The sequence below is a fragment of the Mesocricetus auratus genome, unplaced genomic scaffold (genome assembly GCF_017639785.1).
Source record: "Mesocricetus auratus isolate SY011 unplaced genomic scaffold, BCM_Maur_2.0 Super-Scaffold_4256, whole genome shotgun sequence".
NCBI classification, from domain to species: Eukaryota; Metazoa; Chordata; class Mammalia; order Rodentia; family Cricetidae; genus Mesocricetus; species Mesocricetus auratus.
In genome coordinates, this window is record NW_024429182.1 from 60,025,059 (window position 1) to 60,048,932 (window position 23,874).

At 46.5% G+C, this 23,874-nt stretch overlaps 1 protein-coding gene across 1 annotated transcript in view; it reads right to left on the reverse strand.

Moving 5' to 3' along the window:
* The window catches only part of Inpp5a (inositol polyphosphate-5-phosphatase A), a 187,945-nt gene that overhangs the window by 52,741 nt on the left and 111,330 nt on the right, over positions 1 to 23,874 (reverse strand). Inside the window, exons 5-7 of the mRNA XM_040752163.1 lie at positions 13,708 to 13,771; positions 8,097 to 8,200; positions 1,044 to 1,096 (exon numbers count right to left, since the gene is read on the reverse strand). Of these exons, the coding sequence (XP_040608097.1) occupies positions 1,044 to 1,096; positions 8,097 to 8,200; positions 13,708 to 13,771 (221 nt within the window). The remainder of the gene's footprint in view (positions 1 to 1,043; positions 1,097 to 8,096; positions 8,201 to 13,707; positions 13,772 to 23,874) is intronic.

A 23,874-nucleotide genomic window follows, 5' to 3' on the forward strand; every position in this document is an offset into this window, starting at 1 on the left:
CACACTGCAGGGATGAACCACTGTTGGGGACCTTGTAAGACAGGGGCCCGGAAACAGGCAGAAAAGCTGCCCTTCCACTGCCTCTGAGCATGCGGCCTGAGGGGCCTTATGCATGCGGACTTGATGAGGCCAGAGTGAGGTCTACGTCAGCTTTTCTGATTGATGACCTGTGAAGTCCCTAGGCATCTCCAGCTAGCATGGACCATCTGCCTTACCAGATAATGGCTTCATACCATCCCAAAGGCGCATACTACCATGTTGCATCTTCTACAGGGCACTGGAACTGGACTTCACCATTTCTCTGCAGCAGCAATGTGAAGGAAAGCCCAATAACTCAGCCACTAGCGCCATGCCTAAGTGACCCACCCATACCATATAGGGAGAAGCTGGTTCCTGAGAAAAGGGACAAAGAGCAGAATGGGTGGCTGGCCACCTCCTGGTTTGGGTCATTGGCTCTATTTTAGGAACCTTCTGCTCCTCTCCCCCATGTCCATTCTGAACAGTGTCCTGACCAACTCCAGGGGCCTGGGCCAGTACCTTAGCCACACTATAGAGATTAGGGCTCTGTTTCGGGAGCTAAAAACAGCCATGTTTCTGTGGCTCTCAGGCAGATAAGGTGGGCATTACTATGAAGAATGCTCATCCAAAGGAAGACTAGGCTGGGACAAGCGAGTGGAGCTAGGACCTCATTTGTCTGTGGCAATAACCTCAGGCTGTCTTTGCAGAGCTTAACTTTGAGGCCTTCCTACCAGTTCAGTTATGCAGTGGACTCTGGCGGCATACTTGAGGATGGACGAGAGGTCTTCTGCCTTCGTTTGTACTGAATACCTGAACCTCCAACTTACAAGGAGTAAGAAACAACACTCTGCCATGTGGCATCACCCATCAACCAAAAAAGAAGTTATGGGGGAGGTTGAGCAGCAGGGTCCCTGTTCTATGTGACTGGAGTCTTTGACAACATGTTTGCAACATGTACAAAAGGGTAAAAAATCATTCTCAAAATTATGAAGTGGAGATAGTCAACCAGATGCCATGGAACATACCAGTCAGCAATGCACCACCGTGTCCTGATGAAACCTTTTCTTGACCATTTGCACTGAAACATAAAGGTTACACTGTCAACAACACAGAAAAATGGGAAGCCACAGGGTTCATCTGTGCTCATGGCACAGTTAAGAGGCATTCCTTCCTTTGCTTGCTTGTTTGTTTTGGGGACAATGCCTCACTACACGATCTAGGCTGGCCTTAAACTCATGATCCTACTAGCTCTAAGTGTCACTACCAGCAGTTACATAGCATGCAATGTTCATCCACACATAGAGCAGCTACTAGGCAAGGCAGGTGCTGTGGTCTGACTGTGCCCTGAATCCTGATGTTGACAGCTGACCTCCAATATGATGGAGCTGAGAGGCAGGGGCCTCTGAAAGGTGGTCCTGTCACCAGGGCTAGGCCTTTTAGCAAAGGGCCTTGCCTGCTTCCTGACACATGGGAAAATGTATTTAGGCTTGTAGAGGGCAGGTAGCCAGGTCCTACCTTGGACAAGGATGCAGCCCCCACCAGATGCTTGGCTAGCTCCTGGATCCTGCACTTACTGGGGATCAAAAACTGGGAAAGACTTCTTGTGGTTGGTAAACTACCTAGTCCTCAGGCTAAAGCTGCTAACTGAAGGCTGGACTAAAGACAGGGGGTGATCACAAACAACCACTATTCAGAGTCTGAGAAGCCCCTGCTTGGTTCTGAAATGATGAAAAAAGTAGAAAAAGCTGAGAAAGTCATGGGAGGGGGAGGGAAAAAGAGCAGGGAATAAGCTGGACTTGCTATTGATTATAGCTTCAGATATACTGCACATACTGCTGAGCTCCCTGAGTTTCCGGCCCCAATGTTGCTGCAGCACTGTTAACCAAGACTGCTCGTATGCACACAAGGAGGTTGAACACATGAAACTGTCTGGTGACATTATACCTGCCTGTGGGCCAATGTCCTTTCCAGCACTCAGTGTACATGAATGAAAGAACTGAACTTTAAATTCTACTTTACACACTTCTACAGAAGAAAGCTGCCTCGTGACCTCTCAGTCTTGTGAGCAAAGAGGAGCTCCTCCTGTCACAAAAGCGAGGCAGGAGCAAGTGTCTTATCGCCCTAAGGAGAGCGGTCCACAGGGATCGGGGGTCCTCTACAGTGCCTGGTATTCTGTCTCAGGGACAGAGGAGAACAGCTGAGTCTTGAGAGGCTCAGGTACTTTGTAGTTGGCAGAGAACCAGGGAAGAAAGCATCTCCTCTGTAGTGCCCAGGCAGGCAGGGGCAGAAGTGACCACAGGGAATTTGTTTAATTTCTAATAAAACATTCTTTGCCTTAAGAGGGATGCAAAAGTGGCTGGAGAGATAGCTCAGTGGTTAAGGGTACTTGTTGCTCTTATAGAGGATCCACCCAAGTTTGGTTCCCAGCACATACTTGGTGACTCACAACCATTTTTAACTCCAGTTCCCAGGGGTTCAGCATTCTCTTTTGACTTCCCTGGGTACCATGAACATTCATGGTGCACATACATACATAAATACATGCCAATAAAACATTCATACACATAAAATAAATCTAAAAGAACAAAAGGATGATCCAGAGATGTAGGGTAGGGCATTTTTGTGCTCAGCATCTTATTCCTTTACATAACAGAAATAGCTCAGTTTAACTCCAATATACTTTGGACTATACCCTGTAACCCTGTAAATCATTCTAACAAATCCCCTCGATAGATAGATAGATATTCATTTTATAAGTTATGTTCCTCTAAAGAAACATAACTAATACAGTTAGCATCATAACTAACATAGAATCTACATTGAATGTATTTATGGTACAAAAGTACCTGGCCACCTCACCCAAGCTCAGGCATCATGCTGTGTGGTCCTACACTCAGAACACTCCCAGAACTTTGATAGTTCATGTATGCAGCACAGCACGGATCCCTCTTCATTCAAGACTGGCTCTATAAGAGCGGGCCCACACTTGTCTTAAGTTCCAGTACACACAGTCTCACAGCATACAGAGTGGTATGCTCCACAGGGAAGATCAGCCATCCTAGTGTCACCCTCTACCAAAAAAAAAGTTCCTCCAGAGAAGCAGCAATCCACAGTCCACCTGCAGCTACACTTACAAGCTCTGACCCCAAACTGAACACCTTCACTTTGCCTACAGTTATATATCGGGCAACAGTTTTACTGCCATTGCAAATGGAAGGCATTTGTGAATTGTGGGACCAGAAATTATTTTCTCCTTAGTTTTCAAATTTGTGTAAATTAAGGTACATATATATATTTGTGTATCTTGAATACACACACATATATTGCTGTACAAATTAAATTTTCATAATAGAACACTGACTTCAACACCAATTAACTACTTGAATGAACAATAAAAAGTGCACTTTTTTCTAAAACAGGTGTTGGTAATAACTGAAATTAGGATTCTAGCTAGATGTGAGACTTTCCATAAGTTATAGGAGAATCTCAAGAAATATACAGTTAACATTTGTATAACCCAACAGTTTAGTAAAATATTTACAGAGCGTCTTGCCTCTGAGGCATACTCATCACCACAGCTATGACCACTCAGACTTCATTGGCAATATCGTGACAGAATGGGAAAGATGTAGCTACCACCCAGCGCTCTCTGACACTCACTCCCACAGTGTATAGCCTTGGGTTTGTCCATGTCCCGGGTCTGAGATGAGATGCATCTCTGTCCTTCCAAGAGTCAGTGGGTTCTACTTAGCTACTTCAAAAGACAGTCCTCCTTTAGCATCCCATACTCCTGTCAGAGACCTGAAGGGAGGTCTGCAGAGCAAAGGGATCCCTTCAACCAGGAAGAAACGATCCCTAAACTTCCTCAGACTGCCAGCGACCAGAAGAAGGGACCAGAACTGAGATCCACTTCCTTGCTCCTGAACTAAGGTTCCATCTTTCTGACAACTCATTTCCCTTTTAAGGTCAAGTATGAGGACTTAGGGAGTTGCTACATGGGACTAGTCCACAGGAGCATGCTCCCCCCCATCAGCAGACCAAGGAGATTCCTTAAAAGGACCTCCCTGAGACTTTCTATATACAGCACACACAAATACATGCAAAGGAACTGACACACGCACATGTACACACACACACACATATGTACACACACACACACACACGCACACGCACACGCACATGCACACACACACCTACTTACGACTGTAGTGTGGAGGGTGGGGAAGGCCCACATACACAGGCATGGAGGCAGGAACCCAGGCCATTGTAAAGGTCTTGGAAGGCCTAGAAGCTCCCAGCTACAGAGCTGTCGCCTGACCATTGCAGATGGGAGCAGCGTGCAGAGGGTAGGTGGAACTTGACTTTGATGGGTCACTTTCAGGAACCCATGTTCTGGGACTTTGCTCTCACTGACAACCTTCTGAAGCCTTCACTTATGAACTCCTCTGAGCTGGTAGGGATGGCAAGGTTCTCATCTTTGAGGTGGTGGCACTCAGGCTCTCACATGGCTTCTCCTCTTTTAGAAGAACCATGCCACAAAAATGGAACCCACACAGGCCCAGGAGGGCGATACAGTGCTCACCTCATGCGGCCTCTGCTCAGTCCCCTGTTAATAGGGTTCCTTGAGCGGGCAGATGGATTGCGAATCCAGGCAGCTTCATCTACTGAGAGAGCATAAATCGCAGCAGAGAAAAGAGGGGCTGCGGGAGGTTATCACCAAGCGGCCCTACTGAGGAAGGCCTGCTTGGAGCATTAGTGGAATTAATTCATCTTTCATGGGCACATGCAGCAGGGCCTGTGATCTATGGTAACAACCAATTTCTCACCACGGCCAAGAGGAAAAAAATGACTCAGTCCGATCGACTACACAAATCTGCTTTTTAAAAATGGCCTCGCGTTATCTGGAGTGTTGCTCCCAGAGGCGTCATTTGAAATTCATACTGAGCCAGAAGCACCCATAAATCAGCAGAGAAAGTTTTGTTAGTTTTAGAAGCAGAGGGCCGTCATTATTTGGAATTGCATTATGCCTCCATCACAGTAATTACATTTAGATTATCCTTAAGTGATGGCAATAAAAGAAAGAGAGATCAGTCTTCAACTAATTCTCTCCCCTAAATGTGCTGGGTGCAAAGGCAGCCTGGCAGAAGGCATGAGGGGCAAGCCTGGGAGGGGATACAGAGGGTCTAAACAGAGCTGTTGTGGTGATTTCGGCACTGGAGCCCCGGTCCCAACCTGTGAAGTTCTATGCATTAAGAAGCACCACAGAACTGACAGGGAGTGTTGTAGTTTGTGGCTTTAAAATGGCTTTTTGTTTCTGTTGATCACTATGGTGAAAGGAAATGTAAGAGTGCACTGGCATAGTTTATGACATAAGGTTGATCCATGGAACCCCAAGACACTCCCTAATTGAGCAGGCATGGTCCTTGTAGGTCCCAGAGCCAGCCACCACTGGGGTCTGTGAACCAGCTGATAATTATGGATAGCAACTTGTTCTAAGTGAAGACAAGGGTCCACCTAAAGACATCCTGTGGCCTTCCCATGATGAGAGCTCATTCTTCAAAAATATATCCTAGGGATGGTGCTGCACATTCCTAATCCCAGTGCTGGGAGGCAGAGGCAGTCAGATCTCTGTGAAGCCACACAGGACTACACGATGAGATCATATCTCAACAAAACAACATGGACGTGTCCTTTCCTCTGCCTGCAGACAACATGAATGAGGCCCTGGCTAGGTCTGCTAAGTACAGGATGGGATGGACTCTGGTTGCAATCCATTTCCTGTGGGAGGGAGTCAGTCCCTCATATCTGTTCTGATGCATGTCACACTTTGCCAGTGCTGTGAGGGGACAGAGAACTGGTCCAAGAGTGAAGAATATCCTCCCTACATGGGTAGTAGGGAATAGCCAAGATCTCCAGATTCCGCAGACCCTGACTCCTGAGGCCACTAAGTTCAGTGAAGCAAGAGAAGCATTAGCCAGAGAAGCCTTGAGGCTTCAGGCAGGAACAAGGAGGCCCTTGGAAGAATTCTATAAGCAAGGACTGAGGGCTGCTGGGGACTGGGAGCACATCTCTGCAAGAGTCTTTCACTTGATGTCCACTGCCCTAGCCTTTTCCCTACTCCTGCCCACTCAGGATACACTTTGCTGTGACATACATCTTGAGCCTTTAGTGTAGCAGATGAAGCTATGATGGGATTCCAGCTCTGGAATTCAGAGAGTGATGTGAGAATAAGACAACAGGAAGGCTACACATGGTTGTGGGGGGATGAAGGCTACACACTGGGTTCTTCTGGGGAACACCACTTATCTGCTGATACATGTAGAGGTATGGGAGATGCACAATACAGCTGTATGTCCAAGAATTAAAACACAGAGCACAATGCAGGGCTCATCAGAGACTAGGCACATTTGGGGCTTTTAGAGAGAGAGCAGACATTGACCTCAAGAGAGCCTACTGGGAAGTGCCAGGTGAGGGTCTGAGGACAGTCACATACAAGACACAGGTGGTGTATATAGTCATAGCTTCACTCTAGTTGGATGTGGCTCACGAGGCTGTCTATCTGCCACACTTCTCAGTATGTGAGATAGTTTAAAGAAGTATTTAAAGGGGCAAAAAGAGATGCTTGGTGGGGGGCTGTCTCAAACACTGCCACCCCAGGGAACTGGAACATACACCATGCCCTATGCCTACCTTTCAGTGCACACCACCTGCCCGCAAGGGAACATCTCAAAGCCAGAGCACAGGACATGTGTTGTACTACCTCAGTCAGCCCTGGCTTCCAGGCTCACCCAGAAATGCCTTAGCACCCATCATTTCTACCTGGACCCCTCAAGCCCTGGCCATTTTGAAAGAGAGACGACACCCAAAGACATCCCTAAGAGACCTCTGGGATAACTGGGATGAGTCCTGGTAAGAAGCCCAAACTCAGCAGTAACTAGCTAGACTCTGGCTCACGGCTTTTTCATGAGAACATCTATGGGATCCTCTCGTGGAAATCAGCAACATTCAGATAAAGGTGTCATTACATATGGGCCACAGAAGGCTGCAACCTTCCCTGCCATCCTCCTCTACCCTCATGATGCCTGAAGTGGAAGGGCCAAGAAACTGAGCCAGGGTAGACTTAAGTCAGAAGAGGGCAAGAGATTGGGAACATCCCTGACCTGGGGACAATGGATGGGTAAGCCAAGCCACAAGCTGACAAGAGGCAGCCATGATTCTCATGCAAGGCACAATTACAGTGCAAGTTAATAAAGTTGTGGCCTTTCTGAAAACCAGCACAGAGCAGATGAACTACTACACGGTGTAGCCATCTCATGAAAGAGAACCACAGAGCAGTCTTTGGGACTGGTTAGAGTGTCCCCAACACCATGGCAAAAGTGGGACATGTATGGACAGCTAACAGTCATGTGGCCAATTCTCAGTTCCTCCTACCTCAGCACCTAAAACCTTCCATCCAGGGCATCCGACATCTACTGTGCCTTAACAGATGATTTGGGGCAAGCTGTCAAAAGAAAGTCTGAAGGAAGCTACTCACATCTCAGTAGAGGCAGAAATCAGATTTTGGCTTTTTAATTTCTAAACTCTATCAAGCAGGTGCAACGGTTAGCATGAATCATTAACCCACTGATTCTATGTTAGCTGTCGTGTCTTCACTGGCTAAGGCAAACCAGAGGTCTCCTCCAGGTTTTAGCCCTCACTCCAGCAACTCCCAAGGAAGGTGAAGGTGTACCATGCACATAGTTCCTGCACAGCATGGCACAGAAGACACAGAGCACAGTGTCTCCCAGCCACAGTGTCAGTCCAAGAGACAATGAAGACATTTTTTCTTGTCTTTGGGGAATGGTTCCCCTGCCTGCAAGTGACGCTTTAAATTTAGTAATAACAAAAACCTAGCTCTTAGGTTCTCTGTGCCCTTATCCAGGGCAGCTCAGATCACCCCCAAACTCCAGGGAAAGCAGTCCTACAGTGTGACAGTGCTGTGACTGTTGACAATGGAGGACAATCCAAACCTATATCACCTCTGACTCACTCATTCTGATAATCAGTGTGCTGATGAGGAGGCACCAGTCCTCACACACCTCAGGAAAGTAGTCCTGTGGGAACTTCTCCTTCTCCAGCATGGGCGTGCTCTCCAAAGTATCCGAATAGATCTCCTTGCCAGTGACTTTCTTATACTTCTTAGCTGGAAAATATAGGACGATACATGAATTAATACCATCATGACACCCTACTGACTAGCCACACGCTACCGGGGGATGCCAGGCCCTACCACAGCAGCCCCTGGGTCAGAGGGATGTCTCCAAGCAGGCAAGGGGCCAACTCTGCTGCTCCAGAGGCGCCTGTGGCTCATAAATTCTTGTTCCATGACCTGGAACCTGACACTTTACTTCATTATCCCCTAAGAGCTCCCAGTCTGCAGATTTACAGGGGCTAATTGGCACCCTCTTTGAAAGCCGTGAATATATTTAAGAGGGCTGTGGAATTACCATTCACTCAGACCTTCACATGAATTTATTTAATAACATCGATTTCCTCTTCACACACGAATGACATTACTCATATTCCAGGGAACAATTTTTACATGAGCTGTAGACAGGGACACAGGGAAGGCACTCTTCAGACCTGCCTTGCTAGCTGCCACCCTACCCCTCCTGGACTGACAGCACTGTGACAGGCCCTGGTCTGAGTCCTTCCACAGGCAGGCCTGGGAGAGGCCCTTTCTATGGACAAGTGTCCCACATTCAGTGATACATGGTAAGCATAAGAATGTATTTCTCACAACCCTTGCAGGCAGGACTAGAGAACTTCTGGCCTCAGTAAGGTGCCAGAAGCTCTTGGGTTGTCAAGCACGTTCTTGGAGACTAGCTTTGGACCACCAGCTGCCAGGATTTTAGGGAAGTCTTCACATGCTAGGGCCTTTCATAGTCTGGAGTGCTTTCCATACTGGGGATAAGAGCAGGATGGCAGGAAGTGGCTGAGGGATTTAACTCCAGGGATAGAGGGTGAACCCAGGTAAAAATGAAGTTTTGATTCTAAGGAAACCGCTAGAGTTAGGAGGCCCCATTTGGGTCTATTATCTGGATTGGGTTGTACTGATGGCTCCTAATGAATGCAACAGGGACCTTAAAGCCCATGGGAGCCTGCCCAGAGACTAGGTCAGCTATGAGCTAAATGCACCATGGGCCTCTGATTATATTCCTCAGATTCAAGAGGATACTAGAGAGCATGGGTGTGCTTAGCTTTGAAGCTAACACCACCCCTTCACTGCAGAAGGGCAAATGCATTCCTCATTCAGAGAGAAAAGGCCTCAGCAGAGCATGGAACCAGCACCTGAGGTAGGTAGATAGGGTCAGGCAAGTCCCAATGAGCCCTAAGCTGGGGCAGAAGTGTACTTGGCCCCAGGAACGTTTACTACAGATGTCCATCAATCCCAGAGGAGGGTATTTGGCACATATAGTAGTACTGAGTCATGCTAGGTTGGCCGACTGCATATATACCTATCCTACACTGTCTACATCGACCATGCTGCCACTGAAGTCCAGTGCACTCCAGACTTTGCTTTTCATGTTGCAGTGCTACTGGTTTTGACAAATTTACACAAATGTCATGTACCACATGCACCAGCTTTTCTGTCCAAATTGTCTTCTGTGCCTAGACAAATCACTTCATTCCACCTAGCCACATTCTTTATGTCTCTAGAGTTCTTCTATTTCCAGACAGTCACAGCCGGGATCCTGCAGTGGACAGCCACCAGGCAGCAGCTTTCACCTGCTCTCTTCTCTTGATGGCTAACCAGCATCCCTCTGTAATGACACACTGCTCTTTCTAGATTCTCATTAACTCTGATACAAGCTGGGGGCAGGTGATGAGGGGGAGGGAGTAGCTGATTTCCTCGTCCAGCAGAGGATGGTCTCTATTCCTAGTTTGCTGATAGTATTTGCTGGATTCTGCCATGTGCTTTTTCTGCATCTACAGACCCAGTCATGAGGTTTTCTTTCTTTAACAGATGGTGTGAACAATTTTATTGGCTGATTCTGGGATGTGAAGTCAATTGCATGTCTAGAGTAAATCCCAACTGTTCAGAGTGTATAATACTTCTTACACATTGCTAACATCTTCCTGAGAACTCTTGCATTTTATTTTCATGAAGCAGTCTGTGGACCTCCCTCTTTTCAATGTCTCCGTGTGGTTTGGAGATTCAAGCAGTGCTGGCCTTGCAGGACAAATCATGAGGTGCTCCTTGGCTTGTTCCTGGGAACTTTGTAGAGATGCTGTAGTTTCCTCAATAGACTCACCAGTGAACCCCAGGGCCTGGCCCTTTTCTTCAATTTTACCACTGAGTCAGTTTCATTAACAGTTACAGATATTTTCAAAGCCCTCGCACAAATATTCAAACTGTGATGTCTCTGCAATTGCTCCATCAAATTATTAAACTCACAGGCACAGACTTGTTATAATATTCTGTTACTATCCTGGTATCACTGGAAGTAACTTACTCATTTCTGTTATCAATACTTTGCATCTTGTTTCTTTTTTGTTCTTGGTTCATGAAACTAACAGTCTATCAATTTAATAGATCTTTTCTAAGAACCAATCTTCTCTGATTTCCTGTATTCAATTCCATTAATTTTGCATCCGATCTTTATTTCTTTCTTTTTTTTCTGTTCATTGTGAATTTCATTTTCTACTTCTCTGTACCTCAATCCTGGGCATATTAACCACACTTAGTTTAAATTCCCAGTTCTATCGCGCCAGATCTCTGTCATATTTGAGTCTTTGTCAGAGACTTAGTTTATCTCCTTAACCTGAATTCAAAGTCTTTAGCATGTTGCTGAGGACAGAACATGAGCCACTGGATTAAAGAAACAGACAGATGTGCTTGGCTGGGGCCATGCCCCTGGCAGCTATGGCGCCAGACACTCCACTTCTCCCGCTCCTTGTACTTGTCTCTGCTGTGAGGCATCTTCTCACAGACTTAGAGCAACACCTATCTTCCACTTCATCAGCCCCAAGCTGTGGTCCACCCACTGACTGGCAGTCCTGCATCCCACAAGACAAGAAGGCTAGAAGCTGGGTTGGGTATCTCAATTTCTTGGCTAGATGGGTTCTGATGAGAGTCTAGTTAACTGGGATTTTGGTTTCCTTGAAGGCAGGCCCTGTGAAGCAGAAAGGGGTCCCTGACCTTGACTGTGAGGTCTCTGTGGGACACTTAGAAGAAAAACTCAAACACATGGATCCCAGGAGCCTTCCTCCTCAAGCTCATCCACACCAGCCTCCTGGCCCCAGCGGAATCCTGCTGCATGTACCCACCAGCTACAGTCCCAGCAGTGTGCCTGCACCTACCTGTCTGTGGTGGGGAGGGGGGATAAGTTTGCCCTATGATCTTATTTCCTGTTGAATACAAACAGAGCTGTCCTGCTTGCATCTGTGAGAATAGGAACTACGTCTTCCAAACATTGTATATTGGACCAGAAGGTAGAAGTCCTTCTATCTTTCTCTGCTGTACTTTGAGAGACTCCTTAAATTTCTAACTGGGTTCTTGCTTTTTAAATCTGGGTTACTAACTCTTAAATCTACTCAAGATTTTTCAATTTCTAGGTATAACTGGCATCAAGCCAGGAGAGTGAGTACTGTGTGCCCATCCCAGCCTGAGATGATCTGCAGACTCTATCAGTGCCACCAGCCACCACCATATCAGGTCACTATGTTTGCAGAATCAACTCTCATCCCAGAAAGAAGCATGCTAAGCACATGCCTGCGCTGGCACTGCTCCAGACTCTACTCACAATGGGAGATTCTGCAGAGTGAACTGTGTATTATTAGCAAGGCACAACACGACTGACTTCATTTAGTAGTAAAATATGTATGCAAATGGTTTCTTACGAAAACTGTTCTATGGAATCAGAACCTCTTGAGTTTGATGTTCTTTTTTGAGGCGGGGGGATTGGGTTTTCAAGACAGGTTTTCTCTGTGTAGCCCTGGCTGTCCAGGAACTCCTGTTGACCAGGCTGGCCTTAGACTCACAGAGATCAGCCTGCCTCTGCTTCCTGTGTACTGGTATTAAAGGCATGTGCCACTCACTTTGCTGGCCAGCATCCTGTTCATTACAAGGCTGGGCAAGCCGCTAGAGCAATGCAGAAAAGACAGTTCCTCCATCTTCTAGGGGGACTCTTTCCCTGGGTGAGCACCAAAAATGAACCTGAACCAGCTGATCAAAGTGGTTACATCACTGGTTATAAATACCTGATAAAAAGTAACTTAAAAGAGGATTGTTTTGTCTCAGGATTTGAGAGCACAATCTATCATGGCAGAAAGTCTTAGCAGGGGTGGTGGCAGAGGTGGCTTGAGGCTCTGATGGCAAGAACTCATTCACACCTGCAGATCAGGAAGCAGAATTGGGCTATATCTCAATGTGAGACCCCAGTCCCAGTACCCTCCAGCAAGGCCTCACAGTCCAAGGCTCCACAACTCCCAACCCAAAACAGAGTCACCAGCTGGGAACTAAGTGTTTAAATGTGTGAAAACATTTTATGTAACTATTACTTTCACAATTGTCATAAACTTAGTGACTTTTCCAAGTGATGTGATCTGGCCCCAGACTGGCATGGAGTTCAAGAAGGTTTGTTGGGGAAGTCCTGTGTATATGTCAATAAATTACTGCTGGCCAATAGGAATCTAGATAGGTGGGGCTAGGAGTCCAGGAGGATTCTGGGAAGGAGAAACACAAGAGCGTTCGAGATGTAACGCCATGGGGTAGGAGCCTGGAACTATTCTCCGGTAAGAGACATACTTAGATTAACAATTATGGGGTAATTACTTAAGTCAGAGCTAGCCAGTAAGAAACAAGCAAGGCCAACAGCTTCATAATTACTATAGCCTCCTGTGTGTTTATTTGGGACTGATGCGGCTCTAGAACCAGGCAGGCAGGAAAGCGGCTCTGGAACCAGGCTGGCGGGAAGGCTTCTCTCAAGGAAAAAGCTTCCCGTTACAAAGGTTCACATACAACAGAAGCAATAGCATGGAACAGGAAGTTGGGCCCCTAAAGAAATCCCTCCCACTGGGGTATGGGTACCCCCCAAAGACTCCAGATAAGTGAACTGTACAAAGGGCCATCTTAGTAGTGACACTCAGGCCAACAGTGCAGGGCCAGCACCAGCCACTAAATGAGAGCCAGCATGTTTCACAGCCACAAATATATCCATTCCTGTTTCTGAACTACACAACCTCCTATTCCGTTTCACTTTCTCACATTTCAAAGGAGCATAGTTAGGAAACTATGATCTCCTCTGAGGTCCTATAAGAATGCTAGAGTTAGTGGGACATGGTAGAGCACGCCTTTAATCCCAGCACTCAGGAGGTAGAGACAGGAGGATCTCCGTGAGGTCAAGGCCAGTCTGGTCTACAAAATGAGTTCCAGGACAGCCGGGACTGTTAAACAGAGAAACCCTGTTTTAAAAAAGAGTCCACTGAGATAGGCAGAGGCTTTGGCATATGACTCAGGACAGGCAGAGCAGGTCAGTGGCATCTCCCCTCAAGGAAGCCAGGGTGCCAGGTTTTTAAGATGTGCAAGTGACATCAAACCCAGACCATACAGGCCTTCTCATGACAACAAAGCCAGAGACACCTGGAGAGGACAGACCAAGGGACGGGCTGCAGAAACAGATCATGGAAGACGGCACCGATTCTTACCTTTAAAGTCAAACTGGTAGATGTTTTTTAAGGATTCGTGTAGAAAATAAAAGCTTCCTAGTGCCTGTAGGAACAAAGAGAAAGGCAGGGTTAGGGCAGCACTGGTTCTCTACCATGTGAAGTTCCAGGCCAAAAAGGAAGCTTCTGCAAGGAGAGCAGAGGAAACAAACTGTCATTCAGTCCCAGCAGCTGAGGCAGAGGTGGCCGCCAGCTGGCCAGCACCCACCACCTCCTACTTCCCAGAACAGTGCGGTGGTAAACTAGACAGCTCCAAGTAGTACTGTTCAGTCAGCGAGCAAACAGCTGCTGTGTTGCTACCCCAAGCTGCACATTCCAGGTGGCGTGCATTTTCAGGAGTTGGATCCTCAGGAGATCCAGACTCATCTCCCCAGTTTCACTCATCTGATCCCGCAGCGTCACACCCACCACCATCTACTCCATGACCACAACACAGGCACACACGGGATTTACTGTTATGAAAAATGGAGTTGGAAACAAGTGACTTCAATAATTAAACACCAAAGTATAGGAGTTAATCAGTTCCCCACCTCAAATGTCCACACAGGAATAGTGTGGGATTCCCCCTCTCAAATGTCCACACAGGAACAGTGTGGGATCCCCCCCCTCAAATGTCCACACAGGAACAGTGTGGGATTCCGCCACTAGAATGTCCACACAGTAAAGTTTGGTCCCTTAGCTCAGTGTCCACATGGGAACAGATCTGGTCCTTTAACTCAGTGTTCACATAAGGGTCTTGTCCCCAGTTAAATGTCTACACAACTCAGCATCCCCACAGAGCAGACTACTTCTCCTGGCCAGAATGCCCACAGTCTAATGTTTTGCCCCCAGCTCATGGTCTACAAAGGAATAGATCGGGTACCCAGCTCAGTGTCCACACAAGGATGGGTTTGGTACTTCTTCAGCATCCACACAAGAATGTCCTGGTCTATACTTGTCATCAGACCCCAAGGACAGCAAAACAGGAGGCTGAGGCCATGCCTGCTTGCAGCAGAGATAGATTTTTTTTTGTCCTTTCAAAGGTAAAGTTCAAATTCTTTTGTAATACTGCTTGGTTGTAATTTTCCCCCTGGCTATCAAACTCCACAAAACTCTGGTTGTCAATGCAGGGAACTCCACTCAAGCCTTGCATTAGAGGTGCCTGGTCTATGGATTTGCACATATGACATCCTCATGAAGCTGGATCCTATCTGGTATATGCTTATGTGGAATTCTATCTGCTTCCCTAGATCATGTTGGCTACTCCACAGTGGGGTGGGAAAGGGCTTTACCCAACCTCTTTCTTCTTTATACCATCTTATATCCTTATCAATCCCCAGATACCTCTTGATCATCCCCCAGCCCTCTAGTTTCCCACTTGGCTCACCTCCACATTTTCAGCCCCGCCCCAATCCAGTGTCCCCTGGAATCCTGCAGTTTTTCCTTCACTGCTCCCGTCCACCCACATCCTGCTGCACACACATTTACAAGCTCTGTGTGTCACATCAACCCTTGCCTCTGGAAGATCCCAGAGCTCTGCTGGCTTATGTCCTCTGTCCCCATTTGCACTGTGGCAGGAAGGCTCCCTGCTCTGTGGATAGTCCAGCAGACCCACAGTCACATTTTCCTCTGGTCACACATGTGTCCGTGAGGCAACTTGGAAACAGCCAGCTTTCAGTTGGCCTTCTTGAGGCTGCATCCATAGGAGAGTCCATGGTTCATATAGATGCAGAGGGACTGAGCCTCCTCTATGGGCCAGAAGAGAAAACTGCAGGGCCGGGCCCCGCATGAACCTAACACTTGCTCCAGGGCCACATGACAAACGCTCTACTAGGATGCCTCTCTCCCTTCCCAGGTGAAGAGGATCTAGAGAGTGTAGTGAAGACTACTGTGGACACTAAGCATTGCCTCTTGCATGAGAAGGCTAACATGATAGTGTGAAGTTTATGATAAACAAATGGAATTAAGCTGTAATGCATACACTGAAACAGCAGTTCTTAGAGTCAGAAACTCCATGATTAGCTCTAAGGAATACCCAAAGTCAAAGTTCAACCCAACTTTCCACCATTCTCACCACTGTACCAATACAGCCAGTACTCCATTCATCACAGGGCACAGGGTCTGTGTGGTGGTGTACCATGGGCTGCCGCCAGAAGGCCCCCAAGCATAGAGCTTGTTGATAGTATACCTTTCATATCTTGGAGCACTGATTCTTTGCTAAAAACAATTAAAACAAATTTTACATATTTATAAACCTGTCACCAGCACTTACTAATTTTCTGCTAATGAGCAGCATCCAGCCTCCCCTGTATTTCTGCCACTACTATGCGTGTGGAGCAAGATCCCTGATCCCCTTGAAGCAAACACGGAGCCCCTGACAAGCTCAGTGTTGGGATTCTGAGGTTGGCCTAGCGCAAAGCATTCTGAGTTCAGAGTCCCAGTTACATGGGTATGTGGCAGGGAGTGTGCAGAGGAGAGCTAGTCTGGTCAGGTGGACCTACTTGCCAGGCAGCTACACTGGCTAGAAATGAAGCATTGATAGCATTGTCAGACATACTTCAACCTCAGGGGGAGTGCAGCCATTCAGACACACTCCAGCCTCAGGAGGGCAGTCATTCATAGGCACAATCCAGTCTCAGGGAGTGCAGTCATTGGCTGACTGTAACAGTGGTAGGCCCAGCTTCTACATACAGGAGAGTCAGAACAACAGAGGCCAATAGCTATTTACACATCTGACGAAGAGTCAAAAAGCAATGTGCTTTGGTGTACTCCTGACTCAGCCACATTCAAACCTGGCAGTTGCCTGGTCCAAAGCAGGTGCCTCTCAGGTGCCAGTGCTGTGCACTGCTGGAACAGATGAGTATAGAGCAAAACGACTATAGCAGGAGACCAGGGACCTTCTCATAGGCCAACTGTGATCAGTAAATACAAAACAGAATTGGCCAAGCAATACCTCACATAAGACTGCAACATATTGTTTCTAAGGATAAAGTATCTCCAATTCCAGGGGCTTGTTTTTTTGTGTGTTGTTTTGTTTTTGTTTGGTTGGTTTTCTTTCTTTTTTTTTTTTAATGAACTCAATCTATGAGCAGGAAAAGGCTTTGTAAAATGCTATAATAATAACTAATCTTTAGGCCTACAACCAAACAGAGATCTTAACTGTTCCAATTAGAATTGACAGAATAATAAACCCTGAGTAGGTTGAATCACTCACACACACCTCCCCTATACCTGGCTGATGCCCCCACCCAAAGGAAGGAGGTGGCCTTACCCCACTGTGCTGCCTTCCAGGGCATATACTCTCTCAGGATCAATCTCTGACAGCTCTACTCTCTCAAAAACAAACTTCAGGACATCAGAGGCTGAGACAGGACCACGTCCATGGTGACATAACAGCACCTGTGTGAATGTGCCTTTCTTGCATTCTGGGCATAAACCCAACTTGGTCTTATCATGTTTTCATATCCTGTAGAATTCTGCTTGCTAACACTGTGTTTAGCATTTTTGCTTAAATTTTTTTTGCTTCCAATCTTGTTTTTGCTCTCACAACCACAATATTACTCTATTCCAACTCTTCAATGGTGCTCATGTTGCAAATCAGATAGGCATTTCCCTCAGCAACACAGGACACCCGCCTTGCCCTCCTACCCTCCCTCTTTTCTTTTTAAGGACAGGGTCTTTTCAGAGGGTCCAGGCTTGCCTTCTGCATCAGCCTCTGAGTGATGGGATGATAGGTTTACACTTTTCACACTCTCTTCTCTGGAGTCTCCTCTCCACCCCCACTCCCAATGACAACACAATAGATCCAGATAGGGCACCCAACAAAGCCTTTCTGTCTTTCTCCTCCTCCTTCGAGGGTGGCCTCCACCCCAGCCTTGGCTAATAAGGTCACATGTATTGCACTGGCCCTTTCTAGAAGATCCTCTGGTGATTTCACAATCCCCCTTAGATCTCTCAGAAATTGAATCTCCCAATTCAGGGTATATGCTCTCTCTCCTCGCGTCTTGCTCTCCTGGGAAGTATGGTCTTCTCTGATTCCCGTAGCATCTTCCCATTACCACAAGTCTCCTCTGCAAACCCATCCCCACCTCATGTGCAAATCTGACACAGACCCCCTGTCACTCTCTAAATTCTATTCTCTCCTCTGCCAACACTAAGCCATCAGCTCCAAATGGACACTGCTCTGTCCCTGCTATCACCCCTCAGTTAGCTTTCCACACAGTAGCCTACCAGCCTTCTGACAGTACACACCTTCTGCCCTATGCTCCCCCACACATCAGCACACCTGTCACTCACAGGCCTCCAGCACTGCTGGCCATGAAGCATGGGCTGCCTCCGGGGTCATGGCATCCCTTCTTTCTCCTCTTCCAAGTGATTCTTACAGGACCCCCCTGCTATCCCAAGTCTCCATGGAAACACTATCTCCTCCAAGCAGCATAGGCCCAACCCAATACCCCATTATTCCTTTAAAATGCTGCATACCCAGCTGCCTGAGACTTGCCTCCTTATGGGGGGAAGCTCATTGAGGGCAAGACTATGACAAGAGTCCCCCAGAACAGAGTAGTTCTCTGAGGAATTACAACAGCATAGTGTCCTTAGCTGGCTGGGCAGCTCTGACCTCGTATACTCAACTGCCTGCCCAAGTCTCAAAAATGACCTAAAGCACAGTTTCTGAGAAACTGTGTTCACAGAAAATACTGATCATGCCCCAAAGGTAAGCCCCGCGAGAACTGACTTTAAAACAATTTAACAGATTGAGTAATAAATCAAAGCAAAGTTATTTTAACATTCATTAGATTATAAACAATAATAAATGAAACAAAGCTTTTGTTTCAATCAATGCAGAGCTTTATTGATCCTTCCCTGTATAATAAACTCACAGGCAGCCAATCTAATTGGATGAGGCAGCATTACCGCCAGTCTCCCTAGCATAACTGGTGGGGGGTTGCACGTGGGAAAGGCTACATTTAGCATGTCGCTGTCACAGGGTGTCCTCCTTTGTAACCAGTACAAACTGAGAGATGACGCATCTCAAGCTCCTAGGGCTGGACAAGAGAGATGGCACAAAGCTGCTCCCTCCCCACCTCCTGACCCTCGGCACCAAGCCCCATCCAGGCTGGCTGTTGGCCCGAGAGATGCACACATAATTTCATTCCATCTCCCATCCAACAGCCAACATTAGAAGTTAATTAAATTGGTTGTCCACTGTATTCATCCACTTACAAAGTTAATGATATTCTGTCCCTGAATTAAGGAGCATTTTATAAAGCGTGCACCATGGGAGCTGGCATGTCGTACATGGGGTGCTGAACCCTGTCACAGCTCCTGGTTGTTGCATCTCCAATTAGGCAGCCTGGGAAGGGCAGGGCCCTGTCTGCCAGGGCAAAGCACAAGTCATCCTGACAGTGAGGGTAAACACTACACACAACAGCCACTTAATATCTCGTATTGGACTACAATAAATTCTACCAGATTAGTAGGCCTGTTAACATTTCACATTACCATAGTGTAGAACAGCCAAATAAGAAGACAGTCTTGAAGACGGCTGTGGCAGAGGTACATACCTTGAATGTGTGGACAGCAAAAGGTAAGACTAGGTCCCTACTAGGATGAGGCACATGGTCTGTATGTATGGTGGGGTACAGGTTTGTTTCTATTGTCAACTTAACAAAACTAGAGTTAACTAGGAAGAGGGAACCGTAACTGAAGAACTGTCTCAATCAGACTGGCCTATAGGCATGTCTGTGGGGCATTTTCTTGATTGATAATTGATGCAGGAGGTCCAAGCCCACTAGGGGCAGTGCCATTCCTAGGCAGGTAGTTGTAGGCTATTTAAGTAAGGCAGATGAATAGAAGCCTGTGAACAAGCTAGAAAGCCCGGTAGCCACAACCACCAGACCTAAAACTGGGAGAAATGGTCAAGGTGGCTGTCTCAGTTAGGGTTGGTATTGATGTTATAAAATATCATGACCAAAATAAATTGGTGTGTGTGTTGGGGGGGGTTGTTTGGCTTTTGCTTCCACATCATTTTTCATCATCAAAGGAAGTCAGGACAGGAGTTCAAGCAGGGCAGGAACCTGGAGGCAGGAGCTGATGTAGAAGCCATGCAGGGGCTTGCTCCCCATGGCTTGCACAGTCTGTTTTCTTATTGAACTCAGGACCATCATTCCTGGAATGGCACCACATACAATGCTGGGCCCTCCCCCATCAATCACTAATTAAGAAAATGTCTTATAGCCAGATCTTATGGAGGTATTTTCTCAACTGAGGTTCCCTCCTTTCATATAACTCTAACTTGTGTCAAGCTGAAATAAAACTACCCAGCACAGTGGCCAAACCACTGGCCTGGGTAGCCACTGAGTGTGAGCACATGAATAGTTCTTTCATGAAATGATGAACTCACCACCAGGAACTAGGAGTGGAGAAGAGAGCAGGGATGAAGGTCTACACCTAGGGAGCATCAGACAAGAAGGAAAATGACTAGATAGAGGAACCAGGGGTGGGTAAGGGATAAAAAGTAGGGGCACAAATCAGTCAGTAGGGACACAAAGTGATCAGTAGGAACAAGGAGTAGCCACAGAAACAGAGCCAAGGATCAGAAGCAACCTAGGAGTGAGCCAAGAGGATGACCATAGATGTACAATGCGACTACCATGCCAAGAGCAAAGGAGACAAAGTGCACACCATGGAAGCCAGTAGTGATGTGAGTAGCCACTATTAATCTGAATCCACAGTTAATCTGAATCATTTTGATCATGCATGGCTTAACTGCCTTCCTTCACTCTCTTCAAGATGTCAGAGGGGCTGGACAACTTCTGGCCAGAGGTCAGAAAATTAATCATAAAAAGAGGGTAGGAAGAGGTCCTCTAAAATGTCCTGCCCTGCAGCTTTGCAAGGACAGTGGTCCCTAGGACAGGCCATTTCTAGCTTGACTGAAGACATCAAGTAAGCACTAAAGATGAACAAGGTACTACAGCAGAGCTAAGACATCATCTACTCAGGCCAGAAGGTGCCTCCTTGGAGGTATGCAGTCACCTGTGTCACTTGCTTTGCCTGATTCCATCTATTTTCTGGGTGGCTGATGACCACAGAAGGCAAAGGCAAGTCCTGCTATCTGTTTCACCATGGCAGGAGGTATGTGGACAGAAGAATACAACTTTGCAAAATTCATTCAGCATGCCTCTGCCATGATGAGAAAGGATGCCAACCCTGAGGCTTTTTGCATAGTTATTAGAGACAAAGCTATGTGAGGATGGGGCTTCCCATACAGGCATCTAGACCTCCACTGGCACCCCTGAGGTACCTTCCTCTCAGACTTAGAGCTTATGCAACCTAGATACTTTTTGATAATATAGATTTTGCAAACTAAGTTTTGATAATAATATAAAATCAACTTAAAATAACATCTAGTTTTAATTATTAAATTTATTAAGTTATACTTTTTCCATATCTGAATGGTTTCAGAGGTCAATCAATAGACTTTCATGGCAATTAAATTATGTGATGAGTTTACATCACTGCAACAGCGCTGATTTCTCTTTTGGCTTCTAAAAATCATTAGCTTTTCAATTACAATCCCAGTTATGTACATTATGGATATAGGATAATTAAAGCACAATGCACTTTAAGAGAGGCCAGCACTGAGCAAGGGTTGTTTACAAAATACCTCCTGCCATTAGCAAAGTGCGGGACACAGAAAACACTGCAGGAAGGCTTTAATTGATTTTTGAATTTCAATTATATTGGAAAACTGCCGTCTACTTCTTTTCCAAATCATTTAACTTCGTTCCAAGCTCATGGGAAATACTACTGTGGTGAGATTCTTTCAAGGGTGTTATGTGAGTGAGCTCTTGGTCCTGATGGCCACACTCCAGGTCTGACATTCCTTAACTGTCACTCCTTTCAGGCTGCAAGGCCTTGAAGTGAGAATGCCACTTACCCCTGTCCTTTGTGATGGACATCTCTCTCACAGATGATCCCTGATCCCACTTATGGAGCCCCACATTTCCCATCTCTTCCCCTCCCTCCTTGCGTCCCTCCCTCCTTTACTTGGGTCACTGTCTAAAGACCATTCTTCAACATTTATCATCTTTTCTGTGGGTCTGCTGACCATGAGTCTTTTCTGATTTCACGTGAATAAGAATGCCCTTTTCACCTTTATTGCACCTTTCTTTGAGTTTTGGGGGGCAGAATCTTGCTATTCATCCCAGACTGACTTGGTTAGAGGCCTGCACCATGGTCTTAGTTAGGGTTCTATTACTATGATGAAACACCATGACCATAAATAAGCAACTTGGGGAGGAAAGGGTTTATTTCACTCATGTTTCCACATCATAGTCCATCACGGAAGGAAGTCAGGAAGGAACTAACGCAGGGCAGAAGCCTGATGCAGAGTCCATGGAGGAGCACTGCTTACTCTACTTGTTCCTCATGGCTTTCTCGGCCTGGTGTCTTACAGCACTCAAGATCACTAGCCCAGGGAGACACAGGATGGAACTTTCCACATCAGTTATTAATTAAGAAAATGTACCAGAAGCTTGTCCACAGGCTATATTTGTAAGAGCATTTTCTCAATTGAGATTTACTCTTCCCAAATGACTCAAGCTAGTTTCAAGTTGACATAAACTAGCCAGTACAACTACCATCTCAACATCTCCTTCATTCTTAAATGATCTTACTAGACAGAACTCCATGTGGAAGTCTCCCACTGCGACATCAAGGGCCACACCCCTCCATTCCCTGCTTCTATGAGTTGTGCTGGAACATGAGCTGTCAAATAATGGTTAATTTTTTTCTTTCTTCTACTCTGCTTTCAATTGTATTAAAATCTACCTGGTATGGCTTTCTTTTTCAATTCTGACTGGAACTAACTGGCATTCCCAGTTCTGTACAGAGACTTTCCATAACTCTGGAAGTTTGCGACTTATCATCCCTCCCAAAACAATTTCTGGGGCTGAAGAGATGTCTTAGAGTCGAAGAGCACCCACTATTCTTGTAGAGGACCAAGGCTTGTTTCCTAGTATCCACAGGGTAGCTCTAATTCCAGAAGATACAAGACTTTCTTCTGGTTTTCCAGGAGCAGCACACATGTGGTACATATATACACACACAGGCAAAACACGTACACATAAAACAAAAATAAATAAATCTTTTAAAAATATTATCTCTATTCTTGCATCCTCTCTCTCAGCTTGTTCCCCAAGCTCCCTTTACACCAGCCAACTCTGAGCCATATGTACTCAACAATGTGTGCACCCAAAATGTGCCACACTCCAGATGGTATTTCCTTCTGTCCTAGTTGTAATTCACTGAGTATATTTTCATTCCTGCAGTTTCTAGTAAGTGCAAAGCACGGGAGAAACATGTTCAACTTTTAAACTCTGGAGTTGCTACTGTCCAGTGAGCCCACCTCTCCCCACCCAGGAAAATGATGGTGGTCACAGAAGCAGAAAAGGCCAGAAGTCTGTTGGGTAAACACAATCAGGACACAAGGCTCTCCTCCTGACTCCTGCACCCAGAGAAGCTGCTGGCAGGTCTCAGTGTGCAGGAGCCTGTCCGTAAGCTCTGATGCAGGCCCTGCATTGTGACAACATGTCACCTCCTCGCCTACAGTTTCATAGCCTAGCTAGAATCATTCCACTATATCCTGTTTCTGATCATACAATACAGGTCTAGAGCGAGTACTCCCTGTGTAATCCTGTGTCTGCCTCTTTGGGGCTCAGGACTATCATCAGGCTACTGTAAGTCTCTCTTCCACAACACAGGGATGGTAAGAACAGCACTGGATTCCTCAGATCTCCATGCTGTCAGGAGCCAATAGGGCCCAATGCTCTGTCAGGGGTATCACCTCTGTTGAACCTATTCCCTCAAGACTCAAGACTCCACAGCAGAGAAGCAATCTCAGTACTTCCAAAAGTCCCCACTTGAACATGCCTCTCCCAGCCCAAAACATGACCTCTGCCTCAACCAGAAAGAAAGAACCAAGGCTACCCTCAGAAGAAAGGGGGCTCCAGGGCACTCTGTTCCCGACCTGGTATTGCAAGCAGCAGGGCTTGGGACTTTAACCACCGCAAGGAGACCTTCACTTCTTTTCTGAGGCAAATCACGAAGAACTCTTACGGGAAAGATGTCCAAAACAAGCTATCACCCACTAATGGCCTTGTTATAAAT